This window comes from Saimiri boliviensis, chromosome 11 (assembly GCF_048565385.1).
Source record: "Saimiri boliviensis isolate mSaiBol1 chromosome 11, mSaiBol1.pri, whole genome shotgun sequence".
NCBI lineage: Eukaryota > Metazoa > Chordata > Mammalia > Primates > Cebidae > Saimiri > Saimiri boliviensis.
This window is the reverse complement of record NC_133459.1, coordinates 43614798-43639121: the sequence shown is the minus strand read 5'-3', so window position 1 is coordinate 43639121 and position 24324 is coordinate 43614798. Positions and strand designations below refer to the sequence as shown.

Genomic DNA, 24324 nt, shown 5'->3' with positions numbered 1-24324 from the left:
CCGCCTGGCTAATTTTTGTACTTTTAGTAGAGTCAGGGTTTCACCATGTTAGGCCAGGCTGGTCTCTAACTCCTGACCTCAAGTGGGCTGCCTGCCTCTCGGCCGCCCAAAGTGCTAGGATTACAGGGGTAAGCCACTGCGCCTGGTGGCAGTGGTTCTATCTGCACCTTAGGTATTACTTCCTCTGTTTGACAGATGAAGAAATTGAAGCCCAGAGGTGAAAGTGGCCATTCAAATCCTGGGCACCCCTAGGAGTCAGGATGTTGGACACAGGGCTTAACAGGGCCTGCACTCCTATCCTGAACTTCCAGATCTGTGGCTGCCAGCCCTGTGGCATGGATGGGGAAGAGCCTGGCCAAGCCCCCCAGAGCCTGGACAAGAAGCCTGGGAGTGTGGCCAGTGCACGAGGGGTTCTGGAGCTCACGCCCTTGCCAGGCCACTTCCAGCGTTGGAAGTCCAGCAGCCCTGGCTTTGAATCCTGCCTCCAACATGCGCTAGCTGTGTGGCCAACTGCGGGCAAGTCATTTACCTCTCTTGGAGCCTCATCTGTGAAATGTGGAAGATTGATTCCTACCTTATGGGGCTGCAATGAGGATTTCATGAGAGGATGACATAGTAGTGCCCTTGGCATGGTGCCTGCCACTTAGTCAGTGCTCTGTAATCAGCAGCTGGTATTATTATAACAGTTTATCATGCATCTGTCTTCCCACCTGAAATGTGGGACAGTAATTCCTGTCATACTGGCTCGAAGGACATGGTGTCGTCTGTGTGAGCTGTGGGGTCATTATAGGTGGCATTACTGCCACTCAAAGGCCAGCCCAGCCTTACAGGGGTAGGGAGACACACCCAGTTCCCAGCACCAGGGGAAGCTGGATGACAGCTTCAATCCATCAGTGATAGGCCTCAGTCCAGCCTGACTTTATAGATCCCAGAGGTACTTAAGTCTGTGGGGGGTGAAGTCTAGCCCAGTTCTTCCTCCACACGGCTGCTGCCCAGAGCAAGCAGGCAGGTATGGGATGGGGGTAGGAGTGCCCTGGGCCTTGGTAGGCTAGTCAATCAGCTTCCAGAGCAAGGCTCCAAGAAATAACAGTGGGTTTGGGCTGGAGCTGTGTCTCCTGTCCGCAGCAGTTCAGGATCTGGTTATCCCTAGCCCTGCAGACTGAAGAGGAGCTTGAGGAAGCCTCATGCATGAAGGGACATAGATCTCAGTTCTACCTGGCCCAACGCTAGCCTGGCTTTGCCATGTACTGCTGAGTTCTGCAAGGGATGGGGTGTGCTTTTCTGCTCTGCAGGCTCCTACCCTCTTGTCCACTGATGCGGGGTGAAGGCTGGGGTGTGTGAGACCAGAGTGGGAGGGAGGTTGTCTGGGAAGTAAAGGACAGTCCTGGGGGCAACTCTTGTTACCTCCTGCCCCAGGCTGCCAGCACCATGACGGTTTCATACACTCTCAAAGTGGCAGAAGCCCGCTTTGGAGGTTTCTCTGGACTGCTTCTCCGATGGAGGGGAAGCATCTACAAGCTCCTCTACAAGGAATTCTTCCTCTTTGTGGCCTTGTACGCTGTGCTTAGCATCATCTACCGGTAAGGGTAGGCTCTTCGAGCTTGCAGAAGCAGGGAGACTGGGCCACCCACCTCCCTCTAACCCAAGCCTACACCTGCCTTCCCCAGGCTGCTGCTGACCCAGGAGCAGAGGCACGTGTATGCTCAGGTGGCCCGGTACTGCAACCGCTCAGCGAACCTCATTCCCTTGTCCTTTGTTCTGGGTAAGGCCCCCTTCTAGTTTTTCCTGTATCCTCCTTACTGTCTTTCCTGACCTCTGGGTTGGGTTGACAGCTCCGAGGGTCAGAATTATCCAACAAATGGTCTGGTGGTGCACCTGCAGTCTCAGCTACTCAAGAGGCTGAGGTGAGAGGATTGCTTGAGCCCAGGAGTTCCAGTCCAGCCTCAGAAATGTAGCGAGACTCCCCTAAACCAAAAAGAATCAACAGAGTGGCAGAGCCTGGTCAGCCAGAGCAGGCCCAGCAGGCACAGGAGCTGGGTGCTGGGTCCAGGGCCCCCGGAGGGCAGGGCCCTATCACTTCCTGGACCCTAACTTCCAGCAAGGCACAAGACACCTGCTGGCTTCACAAGCCCACCCTGGGCACTGGAGGGGAGCTGGACAGAGGTGACAACCCCTTCCCCACCCTCCTGGGAAGCAGTCTTCTGGCTTTGAACCCCCACTTTCCCTCTGCTGGAGGAAGTTTGCCCTTCTCCCTCCTCCTGGTCTGGCACGGCAGGGCACTGGAGCCGAATATTTCCTTCCCCCTGCCACGATTCAACTGGCCTGGACCAGGCCCTCTGCTGGGGGAGGTGAGGCGCTCCGACTTCCAGGCTCTCCACCTTCCCCTCCTATTCCCTCTACCATGGCGGCCAAGCAGGTTTCTATGTGACTCTGGTGGTGAACCGCTGGTGGTCTCAGTACACAAGCATCCCGCTGCCAGACCAGCTGATGTGCGTCATCTCCGCCAGCGTGCACGGTGTGGACCAGCGGGGTCGCCTGCTGCGCCGCACCCTCATCCGCTACGCGAACCTGGCTTCCGTGCTGGTGCTGCGCTCGGTCAGCACCCGCGTGCTCAAGCGCTTCCCCACCATGGAGCACGTGGTGGACGCAGGTGCGCCGCTCGCCGGCAGCCTCTGGGGGGCCGGCCCACGGCCGGATGCAGGTGCTGCATGGGAGAGTCCTGGGAGCAGGGCCCTCCAGGGAAGGGTCTGGACCGCGACCAGAACGCGGAACCGCGAGTCCTGGGACTGCCGGTGGACGCGAGGGAGGGCAACCAGACAGCGGAACAGCAGCCTCCCCTGGCGGCAGAGGGTGCAACTGCACCCCACCCGGTTTACCCCCGCAGGTTTCATGTCCCAAGAAGAGAGGAAAAAGTTTGAGAGCCTGAAATCCGACTTCAACAAATACTGGGTGCCCTGTGTCTGGTTCACCAACCTAGCGGCCCAGGCCCGGAGGGACGGGCGAATCCGTGACGACATCGCTCTCTGTCTACTTTTGGAAGTGAGTCAGCCCCGGACCAGACCCATCTGCCCTCCTCCCTCTTATTTTGAAGATGACTAATAATTTTTGTGCCTAACACTTGTATGGCACCAACAGTGTACTTCGGCCTTTTGGAAGCACTGTAGCTATGTTAACTCATTCATCCCCTTACAGCAACTTTTGAGATAGGTACTATCATCCTCCTTGTACAGAAGAGGAAACGGAGGCACAGATGTGGAAACAGAGGCACAGAGTGGAAATGAAACTTGCCTAAGTTACACAGCTAGTTAGCAGAGCTGGGATTCAAGCACCCCAGTCTAATACACCTCTGAGGGCAGAATGAGAATGAGCCTCCTGGCTGGGCCCAGGCCTAGTTTGTGCGGGGCACCTCTGTTCCTTCCTCACCTCTGCTGACTTCCTGTTCCTGCCGTTCCCCCAGGAGCTGAACAAGTACCGAGCCAAGTGCAGTATGCTATTCCACTATGACTGGATCAGCATCCCCCTCGTCTACACCCAAGTAATTGCCTCTCCTCTCCCCAGTCCCAGTGCCTACCATATGTCTTGTGCCGGGTATGAGATGAGAAGAATTAGACATGGTACTTGCCTGGCCATTTCAATCCCCCGAGGCATTGGGTTCATCCTCAAAGCCTCCCTCCAGCCCCACCAAGGTGACCCTGTCCCCACTGGTGTTGCCACACCAGGATACATATTTAATTACTTGTCAGAATTCCCATAGAGCCTCATAGGCAGGGGCGGCATTTCTCCCCATCCCACTGCACCCTGCTCTGAGCCTGGCTCTTCCTTCTCCAGGTGGTGACCATAGCCGTCTACTCCTTCTTTGGCCTCTCCCTGGTTGGCCGCCAGTTTGTGGAGCCAGAGGCAGGGGCTGCCAAACCTCAGAAGCCTCTGGAGTCAGGCCAGGAGCCAGCCCCGGCCCTGGGAGACCTGGACATGTATGTGCCTCTCACCACTCTACTGCAGTTCTTCTTCTATGCTGGCTGGCTCAAGGTGGGCACTGCAGATGGGCATGCCAGCCTGTTCTATGGAGATGTGGGCACAGGGTCTGCCCCAACTTCGGGAAAAAAAATGTGGGGCTCTGAGCCCAGAAAACACTGTCTCTGCCACCTACAGGTAGCTGAACAGATCATCAACCCATTTGGTGAGGACGATGACGACTTTGAGACAAACCAGCTCATAGACCGAAACTTGCAGGTGAGCAAGGATCAAGAATCGGGAACAGCTCCTGGGCTCCCTCTCCGGGTCAGCTCTCGGCCCCTCTGTGGGAAGGAAATGAGAGGAGGATCCTTGTGACTTGTTGCTGGCCCAGGTGTCCCTACTATCCGTGGACGAAATGTACCAGAACCTGCCCCCCGCCGAGAAGGACCAGTACTGGGATGAGGACCAACCGCAGCCACCCTACACTGTGGCCACGGCGGCCGAGTCTCTGCGACCCTCCTTCCTGGGCTCCACCTTCAACCTGCGGTGAGTGGCCCGCGCCGGCGGAGACCGCACCTGACCCGGCACGCGTGTCCCAGCTCAGCCTCTGGGACACTGATGACTCGGTCCCTCCCCGAGAGCCAGTCCCGCGTCCCCCGCCCGCCCTGTTCCCTGGCTCAGACCGCCCTCTCGCCCGCAGCATGAGCGACGACCCTGAGCAGAGCCTGCAGGTGGAGGCGTCGCCCGCGTCTGGTCGGCCGGTGCCTGCCGCGCAGACCCCGTTGCTCGGCCGCTTCCTGGGCGCAGTGGCGCCCTCCCCGGCCATCAGCCTCCGGAACTTCGGCCGCGCACGAGGCACCCCCCGCACCCCGCATCTGCTTCGCCTCCGGGCCGAGGAGGGCGGAGACCCCGAGGCCGCATCCCGCATCGAAGAAGAGGCGGCGGAATCCGAGGACGAAGCCCTGGAGCCTTGAGGTCTCGCCTGCCCCCGCCTGCTTCCCGCCCCCTCCTCCATTGCCCCCCTTCCCTGCCATGCGCAGTCCTGCCAACCAGCTTAATTAGAGCAGCTTTTCCTGAGTGCCTTGAAGGCCAAAGCATTTAGGGACAGAACTTGAAAAAGACGATGGCAGGAAGGGCCTGAGCCAGGGCTGGGAATGTGTCCATTTTGGTGGTAGAGAAGGTTGGATGGGTTGTTTGGGGGAGGTGAAACTAGAAAAATAAAAGCCTAGGCACAGAGGACTAGAGCCCAGGTGTATGGTTAGCTTCATAGCAACGGGGAGCTAGGCCAGTGGTTCTCAAACTTAAAGATTAGTATCACTGAAGCTCTTGTCAAAAGTGTGCATTGTATTTGGGATGGTGCCTGATAACTTGCATTTCTAACAAGTTCCCAGGTGACACTGTGCTGCTGGTCCGGGAAACACAATCTGAGAGTGACATAAAGCAGTGCTTGGAAGGATATACCTTACCCTGGTAACCTTACTCAGAAGAGGCATCCCTGTGTGCCGGGGAACTTCTGCCTTATCTGTAATGTTCAAGTTTTTGTTTATATCGAGAATATATTCAAGTTTTTGTTTAACTTGTTTTTGTTTACACTGAGAATATATTTATTAGTTGTGCAGTTATAATTGTTTAAAATTGAATTGGCATGGGTGCAGTAGGATGAAGATGAAGGAAGGAAGGGTTTGGGAATCTGTTTTGGAGCTGATTAAAGTCAGATGTGAAGGAAGCCATCCAGCACCCACCCTAGACCTAGCATTGGGACTTCAATGTGCCAAGCCCTTCTCCACTCCCACCAACCACACAGGGGGAAAAAGTACGGTTTATGGGTAGAAGCCCAGGCCCATCTCCATGGTAGGCCTGCAGCACTGGGGGCACTAAGCTGATGTAAGAAAAGAGCCTTCTGGGGTCAGGCACAGTGGCTTATGCCTGTAACACTTTGGGAGACCAAGGTGGGCAGATCACCAGAGGACAGGAGTTAAGAGATCAGCTTGGCCGACATGGTGAAACCCTGTCTTTACTAAAAATACAAAAATCAGCTGATTGTGGTGGTGGATGTCTGTAATGCCAGCTGCTTGGGAGGCTGAGGCGCAAGAATTGCTTGAACCTGGGAAGCAGAGGTTGCAGTGAGCCAAGATCACACCACTGCACTCCAGCCCTCAGTTAGAGCCAGACTGTTTCCAAAAACAAACAAAAAAAAACCCTTCTGGAAATAGTCTCCCACAGAGCACTACATTGGAATTGTGGTAAAAACTGTGCTCCTCTGATTCCTGCCTTCTACGTCCCAGTCTCCACCTAAGGAAATCAGTGAAGGCCAAAACTGAGTATTAAGGCCACAGGATAAATCTCAGAACAAAGGAGGAAGACAGAGGGGGACACTAGAGTGCAGTGAGTAGACTCCAGCCTCTGGCAGGGTCAGATGACTGGATTCTAATGCTGGCTTTGCTTCTTTCCATCTGTATGTCCAAGGGATAGTAAATATATATATATATATATATATATATTTACTATTTATATATATATATATATATTTACTATTTATATATATATATATATATATTTTTTTTTTTTGAGATGGATTTTCGCTCTTGTTACCCAGGCTGGAGTGCAATGGCATGATCTCTGCTCACCGCAACCTCCGTCTCCTGGGTTCAGGCAATTCTCTTGCCTCAGCCTCTGGAGTAGCTGGGATTACAGGCACGCGCCACCATGCCCAGCTCATTTTTTGTGTTTTTAGTAGAGACGGGGTTTCACCATGTTGACCAGGATGGTCTCGATCTCTTGACCTTGTGACCCACCCGCCTCGGCCTCCCAAAGTGCTGGGATTACAGGCTTGAGCCACCGCGCCCGGTAATAGTGAATATTTCTAAGCCACAGTTTTCAAATTTATAATGTGGAGACAGTAGCACCCCACAATGACAGCCATTCATTCAGAAGGTATTTGAGGATTTTTGGGGGCAGCTTTTACAGGCCTTGTTCCATGGTGAGAACGGTCATCTGTGAAAGCGGTAGAAATGGAGAGCAGACGGATTTCAAAACTTTGAAGAACTCACTGACTTTATGAACATATCTTGGCTTACTGCAACCTCTGCCTCCCCAGATTCAAGCGATTCTCATGCCTCGGCCTCCTGAATAGCTGGAATTATAGATCTGTGCCACCATGCCCCGATAATTTTTTGTATCTTTAGTAGAGATGGATTTCACCATGTTGGCCAGGCTGGTTTTAACTTCTGACCTCAAGTGATCTGTCCACCTCAGCCTCCCAAACTGGCCAAACTTAATAAAATCTCAAGACTTTTTTCCCCCAATTAATCTTGCATATATTTGAGTACCTAGTATATGTCCATACGCTTTCCAGGTGCCAGACACAGCAGGAAGCAAGTATCCTTGTTTCCCTGAAGTAACATTCCAAAGGGAAGAGAACAAACTGTCAGATTAAGTAATAAAAAGACAAAGAGGGGTGCTGCTGGAAACAGAAATGGATGCAGGACCCTTACAACTTTATAGATGCAAAATAGTCTGAGATTCTAATGACTCAGCACACAATTAATTGAACCCCAAGGTTGTGATACCCCTCTCACAGCCTCTGCAACATCCCTAGTCCCACCAAAACATGGTGAGAAATATCCCCCATTACCCATTTTGCAGGGCCAAGAAGAAAAGCAGAGAAACACTCAGGCAACACAAATGTATGAACAGAACAATAAACACCTTTATTACATGGGCGAAGAAAGAAAACAAGGATTTATTTGCCCTTCCGGGCCTTGATTTTTCTAAGATAGAACTCCAACTCTTTGCCCTCTAGCACATAGCCATCTGCTCGGCCACACTGTCCCGGCCTTGAAGCGATGCATGCTGCAAGAGAGTACATGGTCCTTAGCACAACAAGGTGGCTCTACCCAAACCTCTTCATCCCCTTAAGAATCTCTGTAGTTTCAGGTATCCTGGGGGCAAGCACGAGCCTGCTGTCTCCTCAGACACACTTTATCATCACTTAATGTCAGTAGCAGAACTGGACAAAGTTTTCATCACTGAGACAGCCCCCTCAGCCTGGGCAGGGACTTCCCAAAATACTTCTAAAACTCCAAGTGAGGGCCTATGCAGACCCTACTACCCAATGTTTCCCATTTCAGCTTCACACTAATAGGGTGACCAAACGGTCCCCTTTGTGTTTAGATGCTACCAATGAACCCTTTAGACCGCAAGGCTGGCAGTCAAAGGAACTGAGACAAGGGAAAAGTGCCATGGCACACTCTATCTCTGTGACACCCCACCTCCAACACAACAGCCATCTCACCGAGAAGTTTGCCCTGCTGGAACTGCTCCTCAAGGAGACTGCTGATTTTGGCATTCTTTTTCCTTTCGTCATACTTCTTCTGAATTTTTTTAGATCGTTTTTTGTTTAAAATCTCTTCTTCCTCAGGAGTCTGAGAAGGGGATACAAAATAGATGAGCTCAGGGAAGGAAGGCCATGGGAGCCTTCCTGAACCCTGCATACCCCAGTGCTGGCCTTCCTCAGCCTAAAGGCTCTCATCCCTCTCCCTTCAGTAGCAGAACTGGACAGTTTCATCACAAGAAGGCTGTCATCAGGCTGCTCACCCCGCAACCCTTACAGAGAAGTAATACGCACCAGCTTGGCTCCCTTCTTTCGGCCCAGGGGCAGCGCATAGTGGGACTCGTACCACTGTCGGTACGGCGTGCTGTCGATGAGCACGATGCAATTCTTCACCAGGGTCTTGGTACGGACCAGCTCGTTATTAGACGCATTATAGACAACATCAATGATCCTTGTTTTTCGAGTACAACCTGCTCACAGGAGAAATTGTGAATCAAGTAAACTGGAGGACAAAATTGCCCTGGCGCCCTCCTCCAGGTTCTTCAGCTCCGTGAGGCCTTAAGGAGAAACAAGGGAACTCTCAGTCTTTAGGAGCCATGGGGCATCAGTCTTCCACAAACCCCTAACCCACATTTCTAGTGATGTTTGGAAACCAGTCTTTATCAGTCCCAATCTATCAGGCTGCAGAGTTAAGAGATCAGAGCACGTGGGGTGTGGTGTCTCATGCCTGTAATCCCAGCACTCTGGTAGGTCGAAGTGGGTGGATCACTTGAAGCCAGGAGTTTTGAGACCAGTCTGGCCAACATGGTGAAACCCAGTTTCTACTAAAAATATAAAAATAAGCCAGGCGTGATGGCACACACCTGTAATCCCAGCTACTTGGGAGGTTGAGGGAGGAGAATCACTTGAACCCAGGAGGCAGAGTTTGCAGTGAGCCAAGATTGTGCCACTGGCACTTCAGCCTGAGCAAGAGACCCTGTCTCAAAAAAAAAAAAAAAAAAAAAAAAAGAGACCAGGCCGGGCGCGGTGGCTCAAGCCTGTAATCCCAGCACTTTGGGAGGCCGAGGCGGGTGGATCACGAGGTCAGGAGATCGAGACCATCCTGGTCAACATGGTGAAACCCCGTCTCTACTAAAAATACAAAAAAATTAGCTGGGCATGGTGGCGCGTGCCTGTAATCCCAGCTACTCAGGAGGCTAAGGCAGAATTGCCTGAACCCAGGAGGCGGAGGTTGCGGTGAGCTAAGATGGCGCCATTGCACTCCAGCCTGGGTAACAAGAGCGAAACTCCGTCTCAAAAAAAAAAAAAAAAAAGAAAGAAGAAAAAAAAGAGATCAGAACAGGACAGCCTGGGTGGAGAGAACTCTCCAGCTACCTCAAGATCCTTCAGCAATGAGAAACTTCAAATGCTTTGGTCTAAGCCACAGACCTCCTGCCAAAAGCACTACCAGAGTCTCGCTCTGTTGCCCAGGCTGGAGTGCTGCAGTGGGCAATTTTGGCTCAATGCAACCTCCAACTCCTGAGTTCCAAGCAATTTTTGTGCCTCAGCCTCCCAACTAGCTGGGACTACAGGCGCACGCCACCATGCCCGAACAATTTTTAAAATATTTTTAGTATAGATGGGGTTTCGCCTTGTTGGCCAGGCTGGTCTCCATCCAACTCCTGACCTCAGGTGATCCACCTGCCTTGGCCTCCCAAAGTTGTGGGATTACAGGCATGAGCCACCACTGCTAAATCTTAAGGTTTAGGTGGCTGGGTGAGGTGGCACATGCCTGTAGTCCCAGCTACTCGAGAAGCCGAGGCTGGAGAGGAGTTCTGGGCAGTAGCATGCTATGCCGATAGAATATCCGCACTTAGTTTGTTATCAATATGGTGACCTCCCGAGAACGGGGTGTCACCAGGTTGCCTAAGGAGGGTTGAACCTGCTCAGGTCGGAAGCGGAGCAGGTCAAAACTCCCGGGCTGATGAGTAGTGGGATCGAGCCCATGCATAGCTACTGCACTCCAGCCTGAGCAACAGTGAGGCCCTGTCTCTTTTTTAAAAAAAAAAAAAAAAAGAGAGAGAGAGAGAAAAAAAAGGTGAGTTTTTCCACCCACTCCCAAAGGGCTTCACTCACACTCTGAGCCCCAGGAGAAATTCCCCACGTCCAGCCTCAAGGCACGGTATTTCTTGTTACCACCCCGCACACGGACTGTGTGGATGCGGCGGGGGCCAATCTGGAAAACAGAAGGGGACAGGAACCAGGGTTACCAAGGAAAGCAAAGCAAGAGAGGGAGAGGAACCTGGGCCGGGAGGAGGCAACAGTCAGTGTAACTATGACATGTCCTAGCATTGGCAAGTGGCACACAAGTGACCAAGACGGCCACAACCACACCTAAGGATTCTTTTTCATCACTCTACTTGCCTCCAAGAGGAAAGCCTGACCCCAAACTCCGAAAATTAAGCCTCTGTAAAAAAACAAAAGACCAGGCTTCTGACTATTACGCGAGGCACCGCCCTCTCCAGAAGCTGTCCCCACACGGTATCCGTCTGAGACCCTAAGCTCCGGGGACGGGAGCCTGAGGGAGCATTCCTCTTTGGTACTTATCTAACAGGCAAATGCGGGGAGGACACCCAGGCCTTACTACAGAAAGAACGCACAACCGTCACACGGAGAGACCCGAGAACGCTGGAGAGCAGGGGAAGGCGACCTCCGGGGCGGCCAGGCACACCCCGCACCCACCTTGGTGTTGGCAGCCGGGCGCCCCAACTCATACTTCCGCTTCTTGTGGTAGGGCTTTCTCTTGCCCCCAGTCTTGCGGCGCTTGTGCCAGTTGTCCCGAGAGATGCCTGCATGTGGAAGAGGGGACGGAAGCTTGAGTCACTGGGACTCGGTGCTGGCGACTCGCCAGCTCCGGACCCCCGCGCCTGGCCGGCCGCACGCTCAGCTCTCCAAGGTTGGCTTCCCCACCGCGCACTCGGGAGTCTGCAGCATCACGGAATTGTCATCATACACGTGCGGCCCGGCCGGGGCCTACTTCTCGCGGCAGCCATGTTGGCGCCGCTTGGAGCCCGCAGCCCGCAGCCCGGAGCCCGGGCCCTTCGCAGCCCCCAGAGAGAGGCTCGGCGGCCGAAACCCGAGGGCTGCTCCTCTTAGTGGCTTTTCCTGGCCGGGGGTCAGGGCGTCTGGACTCCTCAGGAGGCTGTGAAGCAAGATGGGGCCGGATTGAACTCACCCCCCCAATCACCCGCCTCTAAGCAGAACGACACTCACCCATCGCTCGGCGCTGGCTGGAAAGAGAAACCGCGCAGATTCACGGTCCCGTTTGTAAAACGCTGCCCCGCCCCCACGCTTACGTTGTTTCTGAGCGCCGAAGCAACGTCGCGCGACGAGACTTACGTGTCTGAAGCCGCGCCTCGGCGTGGAGAAGGGCGCTTGGGCTGTCGACCCCCTGCTGACAGCCGTCAGACCTTGGGCTGGAGGAGGGGAGTCTGCGGCATCTGCAGATGCGCGCTTGTTGACGCCTTTCAGAGGCTGCTGTAACCGTTTAGGATGAGATGTGGATGTGGCTGCGCTGGAAAAGGGTGGAAGGCAGTGGAGCTGGAAACGAGTGTGCATTTGGTTTTGTTTTGAACGGCTTGGTGGTAGATTGGCTATGGGGATTGAGGGAGAGGGCAGTGTCACGGATTTTTTTTTTTTTTTTTTTAAACAGTTTCGCGTTTGTTGCCCAGTCTGGAGTGCAGTGGCACGATCTCGGCTCACCGCAACCTCCCCCTCCCGGGTTCAAGCGATTCTCCTGCCTCAGCCTCCCGAGTAGCTGGAATTACAGGCACGCGCCACCACCACGCCCAGCTAATTTTGTATTTTTAGTAGAGGCGGTTTCTTCATGTTGGTCAGGCTGGTCTCCCAGAGTATTGGGACTACAGGCGTGAGCCACCGCGCCTGGCCAGTAAGGATTCTTAAAATTCTCACATGATCGGTTGGATAAATATTGGGACCATTTACTGAGATGGGTTAAGCCTAGGTAGGAGCTGTTCTGGACACATTCATTTTGAGATTTTGCTAAATCGTGTAACTGGGAAAGGCAGATAGGAAGCTGAATATTCATGACTGGTCATCCTTATAAGGGATCTGCACTGAAGATGTTATTTTGGGAGTCGTTGGTTTATAAATGGTAATTAAAGCCACCAAAATGAACGGAACTTAGGAAGAGTATAAAGGAGGGGATCAGCTAACTTTTTTTTTCTGAGCTAGAAGGATATATGCTTTTTTTTTTTTTTTTTTCTCTGAGACAGAGTTTCGCTCTTGTTACCGAGGCTGGAGTGCAATGGCGCGATCTCGGCTCACGGCAACCTCCGCCTCCTGGGTTCAGGCAATTCTCCTGCCTCAGCCTCCCGAGTAGCTGGGATTACAGGCACGCGCCACCATGCCCGGCTAATTTTTTGTATTTTTAGTAGAGACGGGGTTTCACCATGATGGTCTCGATCTCTTGACCTCGTGATCCACCCGCCTCGGCCTCCCAAAGTGCTGGGATTACAGGTTTGAGTCACCGCGCCCGGCCCGGATATATGTTTTTTAATTAAAAAAAATTTTTAGACTGGACGAGGTGGCTTATGCCTGTAATCTTAGCACTTTTGGGAGGCTGAGGCGGGAGGATCGCGAGCTCAGGAGTTCGAGACCAGCCTGGCCAACATAGAGAAACCGAGTCTCTCCCCAAAAAAATACAAAACTTAGCCGGGCGTGGTGTCATGAACCTAATGATGTCAGCTACTCCGGGAGGCTGAGACAGGAGAATCATTTGAACCCAGGAATCGGAGATTGCAGTGAGCCAAGACAGAGCCACTGCACTCCATCCTGGGTGACGGATCGAAAAAAAAAAAAAAAAATGCTGGGGGTGGTGGCTCAAGCCTGTAATCCTAGCACTGTGGGAGGCTGAGGCGAGTGGATCACCTGAGGTCAGGAGTTCAAGACCAGTCTGACCAACATGGTGAAACCCCGTCTCTATTAAAAAAAAAAAAAAACACGGCCGGGCGCGGTGGCTCAAGCCTGTAATCCCAGCACTTTGGGAGGCTGAGGCGGGTGGATCACGAGGTCGAGAGATCGAGACCATCCTGGTCAACCTGGTGAAACCCCGTCTCTACTAAAGATACAAAAAATTAGCCGGGCATGGTGGCACGTGCCTGTAATCCCAGCTACTCAGGAGGCTGAGGTAGGAGAATTGCCTGAACCCAGGAGGCGGAGGTTGCGGTGAGCCGAGATCGCGCCATTGCACTCCAGCCTGGGTAACAAGAGTGAAACTCCGTCTCAAAAAAAAAAAAAAAAAAAAAAAAAAAAAAAAAAAACCCACAAAAAAAACCCTCTGTGGGTACATAGTTGGTATATATATTTATGGGGTACATGAGATGTTTTGTTACACGCATGCAATGTGAAGTAAGCACATCATGGAGAATGGGATATCCATCCCCTCAGGCATTTACCCCATAAATTACAATCCAATTAATCCCAGCACTTTGGTAGGCTGAGGTGGGCAGATCACTTAAGGCCAGCATTCAAGACAAGCCTGGCCAACATGGGAAGATACCATCTCTACTAAAAATACAAAAGTCAGCTGGGTGTGGTGGCAGGCACCTGTAATTCCAGCTACTCGGGAGACTGAGGCATAAGAATAGCTTGAACCCTGGCGAGTTGCAGTGACTCACACCTGTAATTCCAGCACTTTGGGAGGCCAAGGTGGGTGGATCACCTGAGGTCAGGAGTTTGGACCAGCCTGGCTAACATGGTGAAACCTCGTCTCTACTAAAAAATAAAAAATAAATAAATAAAAGATTAGCTGGGCGTGGTGGCGGGTACCTATAATCCCAGCAACTCTGGAGGCTGAGGCAGGAGAATCGCTTGAACAGGGGGAGGTGAAGGTTGCAGTGAGCTGAGATGGCACAGATGCACTCACTTCAGCCTGGGTGACAGGGTAAGATTTCATCTCAAAAAAATAAAATACACAGGCCGGGCGTGGTGGCTCACGCCTGTAATCCAAGCACTTTGGAGGCCAAGGTGGGCGGATCACCTGAGGTCGGGAGTTCAAGACCAGCCTGACCTACATGATGAAACCCCGTCTTTTAAAAAAATTAAAATGGCCGGGCGCGGTGGCTCACGCCTGTAATCCCAGCACTTTGGGAGGCCGAGGCAGGTGGATCACGAGGTCAGGAGATCGAGACCATCCTGGTCAACATTGGGAAACCCCGTCTCTACTAAAAATACAAAAAATTAGCTGGGCATGGTGGTGCACGCCTGTAGTCCCAGCTACTCGGGAGGCTGAGGCAGGAGAATTGCCTGAACCCAGGAGGCGGAGGTTGCGGTGAGCCGAGATCACGCCATTGCACTCCAGCCTGGGTAACAAGAGCGAAACTCCATCTCAAAAAAAATAAAAATAATAAAATAAAAATAATAAAATATACAATTAAGTTACTATTGATTATAGTCACCGTGTTTTGCTATCAAATAGGTTTTATTTATTCTGACATTTAATTTTTTTTTTTTTTTTTGAGACGGAGTTTCGCTCTTGTTACCCAGGCTGGAGTGCAATGGCGTGATCTCGGCTCACCGCAACCTCCGCCTCCTGGGTTCAGGCAATTCTCCTGCCTCAGCCTCCCGAGTAGCTGGGACTACAGGCGTGCACCACCATGCCCAGCTAATTTTTTGTATTTTTAGTAGAGACGGGGTTTCCCAATGTTGACCAGGATGGTCTCGATCTCCTGACCTCGTGATCCACCTGCCTCGGCCTCCCAAAGTGCTGGGATTACAGGCGTGAGCCACCGCGCCCGGCCTTGACATTTAATTTTTGTACGCATTAGTAATCCCCGCTGCCTTGCTACCCTCCCACTACCTTTCCTAGCCTCTGGTAACTATCCTTCTGCTCTCTAGGTTTATGTGTTCAGTTGTTTTTTAAGATCCTACAAATACGTGAGAACATGCGATTCTCTGCATACATTTGTCTTTCTGTACCCAGCTTATTTCACTTAACATAATGACCTCCAGTTCCACCCATGTTGTTGCAAATGACAGGATCTCATTCTTTTTATCACTGAATAGTAATCCATTGTGTATATGTACCATGTTTTTTTCTTTTTCTTTATTCTCTGTTTTTATTATTCATATGTACCACATTTTATCCATTCTTCTTTTTTTTTTTTTTAGATGGAGTCTTACTCTGTCATCTAGGCTGGAGTGCAGGGGTGTGATCTCAACTCACTGCAAACTCTGCCTCCCAGGTTCAGTTAGTTCTCCTGCCTCAGCCTCCCAAGTAGCTGGGATTACAGGCATGTGCCACCATGCCCAGCTGATTCTGTATTTTTAATAGAGATGGGGTTTCTCCATGTTGGTCAGGCTGGTCTTGAACTCCCAACCTCAGGTGATCCGCTCACCTTGGCCTACTAAAGTGTTGGGATTACAGGCATGAGCCACTGCACCCAGCCCATCTTTTTTAACTTCATTTTTTTTTTTTTTTTTTGAGACAGTCTTGCTCTGTTGCCCAGGCTGGAGTACAGTGGCGTAATCTCAGCTTACTACAACCTTCATCTCCCCGGTTCAAGCGATTCTCCTGCCTCAGCTTGCCAAGTAGGCATGGGCCACCATACCCAGCAAATTTTTTTTTTTTTTTTTTTTTGAGACGGAGTTTCGCTCTTGTTACCCAGGCTGGAGTGCAATGGCACGATCTCGGCTCACCGCAACCTCCACCTCCTGGGTTCAGGCAATTCTCCTGCCTCAGCCTCCTGAGTAGCTGGGATTACAGGCACGCGCCACCACGCCCAGCTAATTTTTTGTATTTTTAGTAGAGATGGGGTTTCACCATGTTGACCAGGATGGTCTCGATCTCTTGACCTTGTGATCCACCCACCTTGGCCTCCCAAAGTGCTGGGATTACAGGCTTGAGCCACCACGCCCGGCCCCCAGCAAATTTTTGAATTTGTTAATAGAGACGGGGTTTTAACATGTTGGACAGGCTGGTCTTGAACTCCTGACTTTAAGTGATTCACCCGTTTCGGCCTCCCAAAGTGTTGGGATTACAGGCATGAGCCATCACTCCCAGCCTGATTTCCTTTAGAGTATATACCTCATGGAGGAATCTCCAAACTATTCTCCATAATGGTTGTACTAATTTACATTCCCAACAACAGTGTACGAGGGTTCCCTTTTCTCCAAATCCTCTCCAGCATTTGTGATTGCCTGTCTTTTGAATATAAGCCATTTGAACTGGGGTGAGATGATATCTCATGGTAGTTTTGATTTTCATTTCTGATGATCCATGATGTTGAGCACCTTTTCATATGCCCGTTTGCCATTTGTATGTCTTCTTTGAGAAATGTCTGTTCAAATCTTTAGCCCATTTTTTGATCAGATTATTTTTTTTTTTTCTGTAGAGCTCAGCTCCTTAAATATTCTGGTTATGAATCCCTTGCCAGATGGGTAGTTTGCAAATACGTGTGGGTTGTCTCTTTATTGTTTCCTTTGCTGTGCAGAAGCTTTTTAACTTGATATGATCCCATTTGTCCATTTTTGCTTTAGTTGCCTGTGCTTATGGGGTATTGCTCAAAGAATTTTTGCCCAAACCAATATCCTGGAGATTTCCCCCAATGCTTTCTTATAGTAGTTTCATAGTTTGAGGTCTTAGATTTAAGCCTTTTTTTTTTTTTTTTTTTTTTTTTTTTGAGATGGAGTCTCGCTTTTGTCACTCAGTCTAGAGTGAAATGAGGGATCCTGGCTCACTGCGGTCTTCACCTCCTGGCTTCAAGCAATTCTTCTGCCTCAGCCTCCTGAGTAGCTGGGATTATAGACGCGTGCCACCGTGCCTGGCTAATTTTTGTATTTTTAGTAGAGATGGGGTTTTGCCATGTTGGCCAGGCTGGTCTCAAACTCCTAAACTCAGGAGATCTGGCCACCTCAGCCTCCCAAAGTGCTGGAATTACAGGTGTGAGCCACTGTGCCTGGCCTAGATTTTAGTCTTTAATCCATTTTGATTTGGTTTTTGTACGGTGCTCTACATGTTCTGAGAATCTTCTCTAGCAATAAACTGATCCCTAAAGTATAGTCTTTAACATTTTAACATTTTTTGGGGGGATGGAGTCTTGCTCTGTTGTCCAGGCTGAAGTGCAGTGGTACAATCTTGGCTCGCTGCTACCTCTGCCTCCCAGGTCAAGCGATTCTCCTGCCTCAGCTTCTTGAGTAGCTGGGATTACAGGTGCCTGCCACCACACCCGGCTAATTTTTTTATTTTTAGTAAAGACAAGGTTTCACCATCTTGGCCAGGCTGGTTTTGAACTCCTGACCTGGTGATCCGCCTGCCTCAGCCTTTCAAAGTGCTGGGATTATAGGCGTGAGCCACCACGCCCAGACATTTCTTTCTTTTTTTTTTTTTTTTTGAGATGGAGTTTTGCTCTTGTTACCCAGGCTGGAGTGCAATGGCGCAATCTCGGCTCACCGCAACCTCCGCCTCCTGGGTTCAGGCAATTATCCTGCCTTAGCCTCCTGAGTAGCTGGGCTTACAGGCACACGCCACCATGCCCAGCTGATTTTTTGTATTTTTAGTAGAGACGGGGTTTCACCATGTCGACCAGGATGGTCTCGAACTCTCGACCTCATGATCCACCCGCCTCGGCCTCCCAAAGTGCTGGGATTACAGGCTTGAGCCACCGCGCCCGGCAACAATATTTCTTACAATGAATATGTAGGGAACAAAACAAACAAACAAAAATAAAGAAAAGAACAACAATAACAACAAAGAATGTGTAGGAGGCCGAGTGCTGTAGCTCACACCTGTAATCCCAGCGCTTTGGGAGGCCGAGGCAGGTGGATCATGAGGTCAAGAGATCAAAACAATCCCGGCCAACATGGTGAATCCCTGTCTGCACTAAAATATAAAAATTAGCTGGGGATGATGGCATACGCCTGTAGTCCCAGCTACTCAGGAGGCAGAGGCAGGAGAGTTGCTTGAACCTGGAAGGCAGAGGTTGCAGTGAGCTGAGATTGCATCATTGGGCTCCAGCCTGACAACAAAGCAAGACTCTGTATCAAAAAATAATAATAAGGCCGGGCGCGGTGGCTCAAGCCTGTAATCCCAGCACTTTGGGAGGCCGAGGCGGGTGGATCACAAGGTCAAGAGATCGAGACCATCCTGGTCGACATAGTGAAACCCCGTCTCTACTAAAAATACAGAAAGTTAGCTGGGCATGGTGGCGCGTGCCTGTAATCCCAGCTACTCAGGAGGCCGAGACAGGAGAATTGCCTGAGCCCAGGGGGCGGAGGTTGCGGTGAGCCGAGATCGCGCCATTGCACTCCAGCCTGGGTAACAAGAGCGAAACTCCGTCTCAAAAAAAAAAAAAAATAATAATAATAATAATGTAGGAGCCAGGGATGGTAGTGTGTGCTGGTAGTCCTGGCTACTAGGGAGGTTGAGGCTGTAGGATGGCTTGAGCCTGCAATTCAAGGTTACAGTGAGCTATGATCGTGCCACTCCAGCCTGGTCAACAGAGCAAGATCTTGTGTCAAAAAAAAAAAAAAAAAAAAAAAAAAAAAAAAAAAAAAAAAAAAAAATTGACCTAAGCAGCCTCTCCAGTTGTCTTTTTTTTTTTTTTTCCCAAAGAAATATAAGAAAGAGCCACAGGTCTAAGGCTTTAGGAATGTCAACATTGCAGCTGGGTTTGGGCTCATGACTGTAATTTCCATCATACTGTGAGGCCAAGATAGGTGGATCACTTGAGGTCAGGAGTTTGAGACTAGCCTGGCCAACATGGTGAAACCCCATCTCTACTAAAAATACAAAATTAGTTGGGCGTGGTGGCACATGCCAGTAATCTCAACAACTCAGGGGGCTGAGGCAGGAGAATCACTTGAATCCAGGAGGTGGAGGTTGCAGTGAGCTGAGATTGTACCATTGCACTCTAGCCTGGGCGACAAGAGTGAAACTCCATCTCAAAAAAAAAAAAAAAAAAAAAGAAGGAATGTCAACATTTCGAGGCCAGGTAGAGAAAAACAGCCGGCAAAGGACACAGAGCAATTTGAGTGGTAAGAGGAAAGCCACTTCAGGGTGCTGCTATAGTTTAATGTGCTGCTGTGAATGCTAGTTAAAATGAGGACCAAAAATTGATTATTAGGCGTGTGGTGGCTCTGGTGGCTCATGCCTATAATCCAGCACTTCGGTAGGCTGAGGGAATGTATCACCTGAGGTTAAGAGTTCAAGACCAGCCTGGCCAACGTGGCAAAACCCCATCTCTACTAAAAATACAAAAAATTAGCTGGGCATGGTGGCGCGTGCCTGTAATCCCAGCTACTCAGGAGGCTGAGGCAGAATTGCCTGAACCCAGGAGGCGGAGGTTGCGGTGAGCTAAGATGGCGCCATTGCACTCCAGCCTGGGTAACAAGAGCAAAACTGTGTCTCCAAAAAATAAAAATAAAAAAAAAAGAAAAAGTATTTGACAAAATCCAGTACCTTTTGGTAATAAAAACATTCAACAGGCCAGGCACAGTGGCTCACTCCTGTAATCCCAGCACTTTGGGAGGATCATGAGGTCAGGAGATCAAGACCATTCTGGCCAACATGGTAAAACTGTTGCTACTAAAAATACAAAAATGAGCCAGGTGTGGTGGTGTGTGCCCATAGTCCCAGCTACTCAGGAGGCTGAGGTAGGAGAAATCACTTGAACCCAGGAGGCAGAGGGTGCAGTGAGCCAAGGTCATGCTACTGCACTCTAGGCTGGTGAGACTCCATCTCAAAAAAAAAAACACCAAAAAACAAAAAACACTCAACAGCTTTCCTCAGCTGCCACCAAGGTGCTCGGTCCTTCCGAGGAAGTTAAGGCCGCGTTGGGGTGAGGCCCTCACTTCATCCAGCGACTAGCACCGCGTCCGGCAGCGCTAGCCCCACACTCACCCGCACCATGGCCTCCGTCTCCGAGCTCGCCTGCATCTACTCGGCCCTCATTCTGCACGACGATGAGGTGACCGTCAGGGAGGATAAGAACAATGCCCTCATTAAAGCAGCCGGTGTAAATGTTGAACCTTTTTGGCCTGGCTTGTTTGCAAAGGCCCTGGCCAACGTCAACATTGGGAGCCTCATCTGCAGTGTAGGGGCTGGTGGACCTGCTCCAGCAGGAGGTCCTGCCCCTCCACTGCTGCTGCTCCAGCTGAGAAGAAAGTGGAAGCAAAGAAAGAAGAATCCGAGGAGTCTGATGATGATATGGGCTTTGGTCTTTTTGACTAAACCTCTTTTATAATGTGTTCAATAAAAAGCTGAACTTTAAAATAAAATAAATACATAAATAAAAAACACTCAACAAACTAGAAATAAAAGTGAACATCTGACATAGTACAGTGGCTCATGCCTGTAATCTAAGCACTTTGGGAGGCCAAGGTAGGAGGATCGCTTGAGGACAGAAGTCTCTAATGGCTTCCCACACACACATTTGGGTGTATGGCTCCCAGGTTAAACCTTTTAGTGGTACCTCATTACCATTCAGATATGCTCCATGACATGGACTCTAGAATCCTCCAGTTCCTAAACACTTCATGCCCTATGACTGGGCCCTCAGGTCACTGGGCAGACTATTGTGTCAAGACCAAATTGGTATTTCCCTTCAGATCCTTCCCTGTCCAGTGTCAAGTGCTTTCTTCGGCCTTTGTGTGAATGGTAATAAGGTGCCACTAAAAGGTTTAAGCCTGGGAACCACACAATCAAGTGTGTCTTTAGGGAGCCCTCAGTCAGGGAGGTTACTGGCCTCAACCCCACAGAATCTTTCAATAGGCCCTGGGCTGACTATAATAGGGTGGCATCTTTCTTTTGTTTTTGAGACAGTTTCATTCTTTTGCCCGGGCTGAAGTGCCATGGTGTGATCTCGGCTCACCGCAACCTCCGCCTCCTGGATTCAAGCGATTCTCTTGCCTCAGCCTCCTGAGTAGCTGGGATTACAGGCACCAGCCACCACACCCGGCTAATTTTGTATTTTTAGTGGAGATGGGGTTTCCCCATGTTGGCCAGGCTGGTTTTGAACTCCTGACCACGTGATCCACCCGCCTCGGCTGCCCAAAGTGCTGGGATTATAGGCGTGAGCCATTGCGCCTGGTTGCCATCTTAATAAGCATCTCATAGACATCAAGTAAGTCATAGGAGTCTTCAGCTTGTCACTGGAACTAGAGGCATGGATATGGCCTCCTAGAAAGAGTACAGAATTGGTACTACCCAGAGGTCAAAGGTGAGTCATGTCCTTAGTCCCAGAAGGCTTAGACACATCCTGGGCCCTTTCCACACACTTAAACAGCTGATTCATTTTTTTCTCTTTATTGTTACATACAGTGTATAAACACATAAAACAAAACAATAGGGATCCTTTTGGATCTCTAGGAAGACAGTAAGGTAGAAAGAGGTCTCAGAAAAATATTTTTAACGTACAAGACATTCAGTGCCAAAGGTGTAGACCAAAGGTGTAGAAGGTTTAGAGCCAGCAGAGTGCTGGACTAAAGGCTCCGTAACTCCCCAGAGCCAGGACAACCCCAGGAAACCCTCCACCAGCAGCCAGTCCACTGCTGAGAAAGCTCTATGCTGAGAGCATTCCCCACGATGGAAAGAAGGGCAACACAAAAAGGTGACTAAGAGCTCCTTCCTCCCTCAAGGGTGACAACTGTGGAAAAGGAAAGGAGTGTCCCATGTCACTCTGACCCTCTCCCCAGCTGCCCTGGGCCCAGATGCCCCCATACTTAGCATTTGCCAGAAGCTGTCCCAGGTAAGACCCTGCTTAGACCCACGAGGTACCCAGAGTTCTCTGGGGAGGGTTGGGGAAGAGGCTGTGTGTCAAACCAAACAGTTCTTTATTTGCAGTCATCACTGGGGCCGTTTCTTACGGCTTATTTGTCTGCTAGCCTGCTCTTCCAGCTGCATGGCCAGGCGCAAGGCCTTGATGACATCTGGAAGAAAGAGGTAGTGGTAGATATGGGGTTAGTGAGAGTCTGAGGAGCCCCCATTTACTCAGGGCAGAGCTGCCGTCATCTGCAGCTGCTCAAGAGCCAGCAGAGGCCACTATCGTCCACCTGCACCCCATCCAGCCACACCTACCTTGCAGGGCTGAGAAGTGTTTGGCTTGCTCGGCCAGAGCAGATTCTGCTTTGTTCACAAAGGTCTCCAGGTCATAGTCCGGCTGCTCAGTCATCTCAGAGAGCTCAAGCCAGCCTGGTCCTTGCTACAACATAGGGAGGACATTGTCAGTTCAATAACCATCTAGTAAATCATTCCTGGGGTCCTACCAACTGCAATGCAGACACCTGTGTAAGATGCCTTACCTCTGGTCCATGGCCCAAACCCTGCCTGCTGACCCTCTCCCCAAGGAAATCCCTAGCCTGAATTCATCCTCTTTCTACCCTGAACTTATCACCCATCTCCTGTGTCAAATACATGACATCATCAGTCCTGATGCCTAAGCCAGAAACTTCAGTGACTTTATTCCTTTTCTTTTTCTTTTTTTTTTTTTTTTTTGTGATGGAGTCTCACTCTGTCACCCAGGCTGGAGTGCAGTAGCATGATCTCGGCTCACTGCAACCTTCACCTCCCAGGTTCAAGCGATTCTCCTGTCTCAGCCTCCAGAGTAGCTAGAATTACAGGCACGCCCCACCACACCCAGCTAACTTTATTTTTAGGAGAGATGGGGTTTCACCATATTGGCCAAGCTGGTCTTGAACTACTAATCTAGTAATCTGCCCATCTTGGCCTCCCAAAGTCCTGGGATTACAGGCGTGAACCACCATGCCCAGCCCAAGTGACTTTATTCTTTCACCCTATTTGTCAACAAATCCTCTTAATTCTGTTCCCTAAGTAGTTCTTTTTATTTATTATTTTTGCTGCACACATCACTTTGGGATATTTATTTTGTGTGGAGATGGGGCCTCACCATGTTGCCCAGGCTGGTTGTGTGGGCTCAAGTGATCCTCCTGCCTTAACCTACCAAAGTGTTGGGATTACGGGGATGACCCACTGCACCTGGCCAAATGATTCTTTTTAAATAACAGATATATGGCTGGGTGCAATGACTCATGCCTGTAATACCGACACTTTGGCAAGCTGAGATGGGTGGATCTCCTGAGGTCAGGAGTTTGAGACCAGCCTGACCAATATGGAGAGACTCCGTCTCTACTAAAAATACAAAATTACCTGGGCGTGGTGGCGCATGCCCGTAATCCCAGCTACTTGGGAGACTGAGACAGAATCATTTGAACCTGGGAGGCGGAGGTTGCAGTGAACCAAGATCGCACCATTGCACTCCAGTCTGGGCAACAAAAGCAAAACTCTGTCTCAAAAAACAAACAAACAAAAATAACAGACATAGGCCGAGCATGGAAGCTGACACCTGTAATCCCCCAGCACTTTGGGAAGCTGAGGCAGGCCTTGAGGTCAGCAGTTCAAGACCAACCTGGTCAACATGATGAAATCCTGTCTCTATTGAAAACACAAAGATCAGCTGGGGCTGGGTGGTGAGGCTCACACCTGTAATTCCAGCACTTTGGGAGGCTGAGGCACGTGGATCAGTTGAAGTCAGGAGTTCAAGACCAGCCTGGCTAACATGGTGAAACCCCATCTGTACTAAAAATATGAAAAATTAACCAGGCACAGTGGCATGTGCCTGTAATCCCAGGTACTCAGGAGGCTGAGGCAGGAGAATTGCTTGAACCCAGGAGGCGGAGGTTGCGGTGAGCCGAGATCACGCCATTGCACTCCAGCCTGGGTAACAAGAGCAAAACTCTATCTCAAAAAAAAAAAAAAAAAAAACAAAAAAAAAAAACCAAGCATATTACTGAATCCTCGAATACAGCCATCCTACCTTGACTATTTTAGAGATGCAAAAACTGAGGCCCAGTGAGGCTAAATGACCTTCATTAAGGAAATCAGCTTGTTAATGGAAGAGTCAGGATTGATCTCAAGTCTTACCTTAGGGCCTATTAGCTATACTTCATGTTTTTGGCCCTTGGTTTCAGCACAAAAGCTGCAACATTCACCAAAAAACAAAACAAAACAAAACAAAAAAAGA

The 24324-nt window shown here is 50.3% G+C and overlaps 3 protein-coding genes, 4 non-coding genes and 1 pseudogene across 11 annotated transcripts in view; 2 read left to right on the top strand and 6 right to left on the bottom strand.

The window, feature by feature from the left end:
- Positions 1 to 927: 927 nt before the first annotated feature.
- Positions 928 to 6419, top strand: BEST4 (bestrophin 4). 4 transcript variants are annotated; one of them, XM_074380701.1, is made up of 11 exons: positions 928 to 1009; positions 1417 to 1580; positions 1668 to 1762; positions 2417 to 2650; positions 2885 to 3039; positions 3458 to 3535; positions 3829 to 4026; positions 4150 to 4230; positions 4346 to 4500; positions 4655 to 4929; positions 5346 to 6419. In XM_074380701.1, exons 2-10 carry the CDS (start codon positions 1429 to 1431, stop codon positions 4926 to 4928), a joined length of 1422 nt encoding a protein of 473 aa, XP_074236802.1. In that variant the 5' UTR covers positions 928 to 1009; positions 1417 to 1428; the 3' UTR covers position 4929; positions 5346 to 6419. The 4 variants fall into 4 exon arrangements, with proteins under 4 accessions (XP_074236802.1, XP_074236801.1, XP_074236800.1 ...); XM_074380700.1 differs by having other exon boundaries at positions 5339 to 6419; XM_074380699.1 differs by having other exon boundaries at positions 4655 to 6419.
- Positions 6420 to 7641: 1222 nt separating this feature from the next.
- On the bottom strand, positions 7642 to 11622 carry RPS8 (ribosomal protein S8). Its single transcript, XM_039473970.2, has 6 exons — positions 11540 to 11622; positions 11009 to 11115; positions 10403 to 10502; positions 8582 to 8757; positions 8249 to 8378; positions 7642 to 7806 (listed from the first exon to the last, which is right to left on the bottom strand). The coding sequence occupies exons 1-6, from the start codon at positions 11541 to 11543 to the stop codon at positions 7697 to 7699; spliced, it is 627 nt and encodes a 208-aa protein (XP_039329904.1). The 5' UTR covers positions 11544 to 11622; the 3' UTR covers positions 7642 to 7696.
- Positions 7920 to 7988, bottom strand: LOC120366220 (small nucleolar RNA SNORD38). Its single transcript, XR_005580955.1, has one exon. It is a non-coding gene; the product is annotated as a small nucleolar RNA SNORD38 (small nucleolar RNA).
- On the bottom strand, positions 8463 to 8528 carry LOC120366221 (small nucleolar RNA SNORD38). Its single transcript, XR_005580956.1, has one exon. It is a non-coding gene; the product is annotated as a small nucleolar RNA SNORD38 (small nucleolar RNA).
- LOC120366222 (small nucleolar RNA SNORD46) lies at positions 10585 to 10688 on the bottom strand. The gene has a single exon (XR_005580957.1). It is a non-coding gene; the product is annotated as a small nucleolar RNA SNORD46 (small nucleolar RNA).
- On the bottom strand, positions 11203 to 11282 carry LOC120366214 (small nucleolar RNA SNORD55/SNORD39). Its single transcript, XR_005580949.1, has one exon. It is a non-coding gene; the product is annotated as a small nucleolar RNA SNORD55/SNORD39 (small nucleolar RNA).
- Positions 11623 to 20124: 8502 nt separating the features above from the next.
- Positions 20125 to 20616, top strand: LOC101034987 (large ribosomal subunit protein P1 pseudogene; annotated as a pseudogene).
- A 958-nt stretch (positions 20617 to 21574) lies between these two features.
- The window catches only part of KIF2C (kinesin family member 2C), a 28124-nt gene continuing 25374 nt past the window's right edge, over positions 21575 to 24324 (bottom strand). For both annotated transcript variants that reach the window (XM_003936916.3, XM_003936918.3), the window contains 2 exons: positions 22362 to 22485; positions 21575 to 22213 (listed from right to left, as the gene is read on the bottom strand). In XM_003936916.3, coding sequence (XP_003936965.3) covers positions 22131 to 22213; positions 22362 to 22485 — 207 coding nt within the window. In that variant the 3' untranslated portion in view covers positions 21575 to 22130. The remainder of the gene's footprint in view (positions 22214 to 22361; positions 22486 to 24324) is intronic.

What these genes read in the sequence shown, in the direction of transcription:
- RPS8 (XM_039473970.2), bottom strand. An exon ending in TTTCTCCTGGGGCTCAGAGT is followed by an intron (nt 8,758 to 10,402) that starts GTGAGTGAAGCC and finishes TCCTGTGAGCAG; the next exon opens with GTTGTACTCGAAAAACAAGG. An exon ending in CCAGCAGGGCAAACTTCTCG is followed by an intron (nt 7,807 to 8,248) that starts GTGAGATGGCTG and finishes ACTCTCTTGCAG; the next exon opens with CATGCATCGCTTCAAGGCCG.
- BEST4 (XM_074380701.1), top strand. Translation starts at nt 1,429, where the DNA reads ATGACGGTTTCATACACTCTCAAAGTGGCAGAAGCCCGCTTTGGAGGT. An exon ending in CTCTCTGTCTACTTTTGGAA is followed by an intron (nt 3,040 to 3,457) that starts GTGAGTCAGCCC and finishes CCGTTCCCCCAG; the next exon opens with GAGCTGAACAAGTACCGAGC. An exon ending in TCTATGCTGGCTGGCTCAAG is followed by an intron (nt 4,027 to 4,149) that starts GTGGGCACTGCA and finishes TGCCACCTACAG; the next exon opens with GTAGCTGAACAGATCATCAA.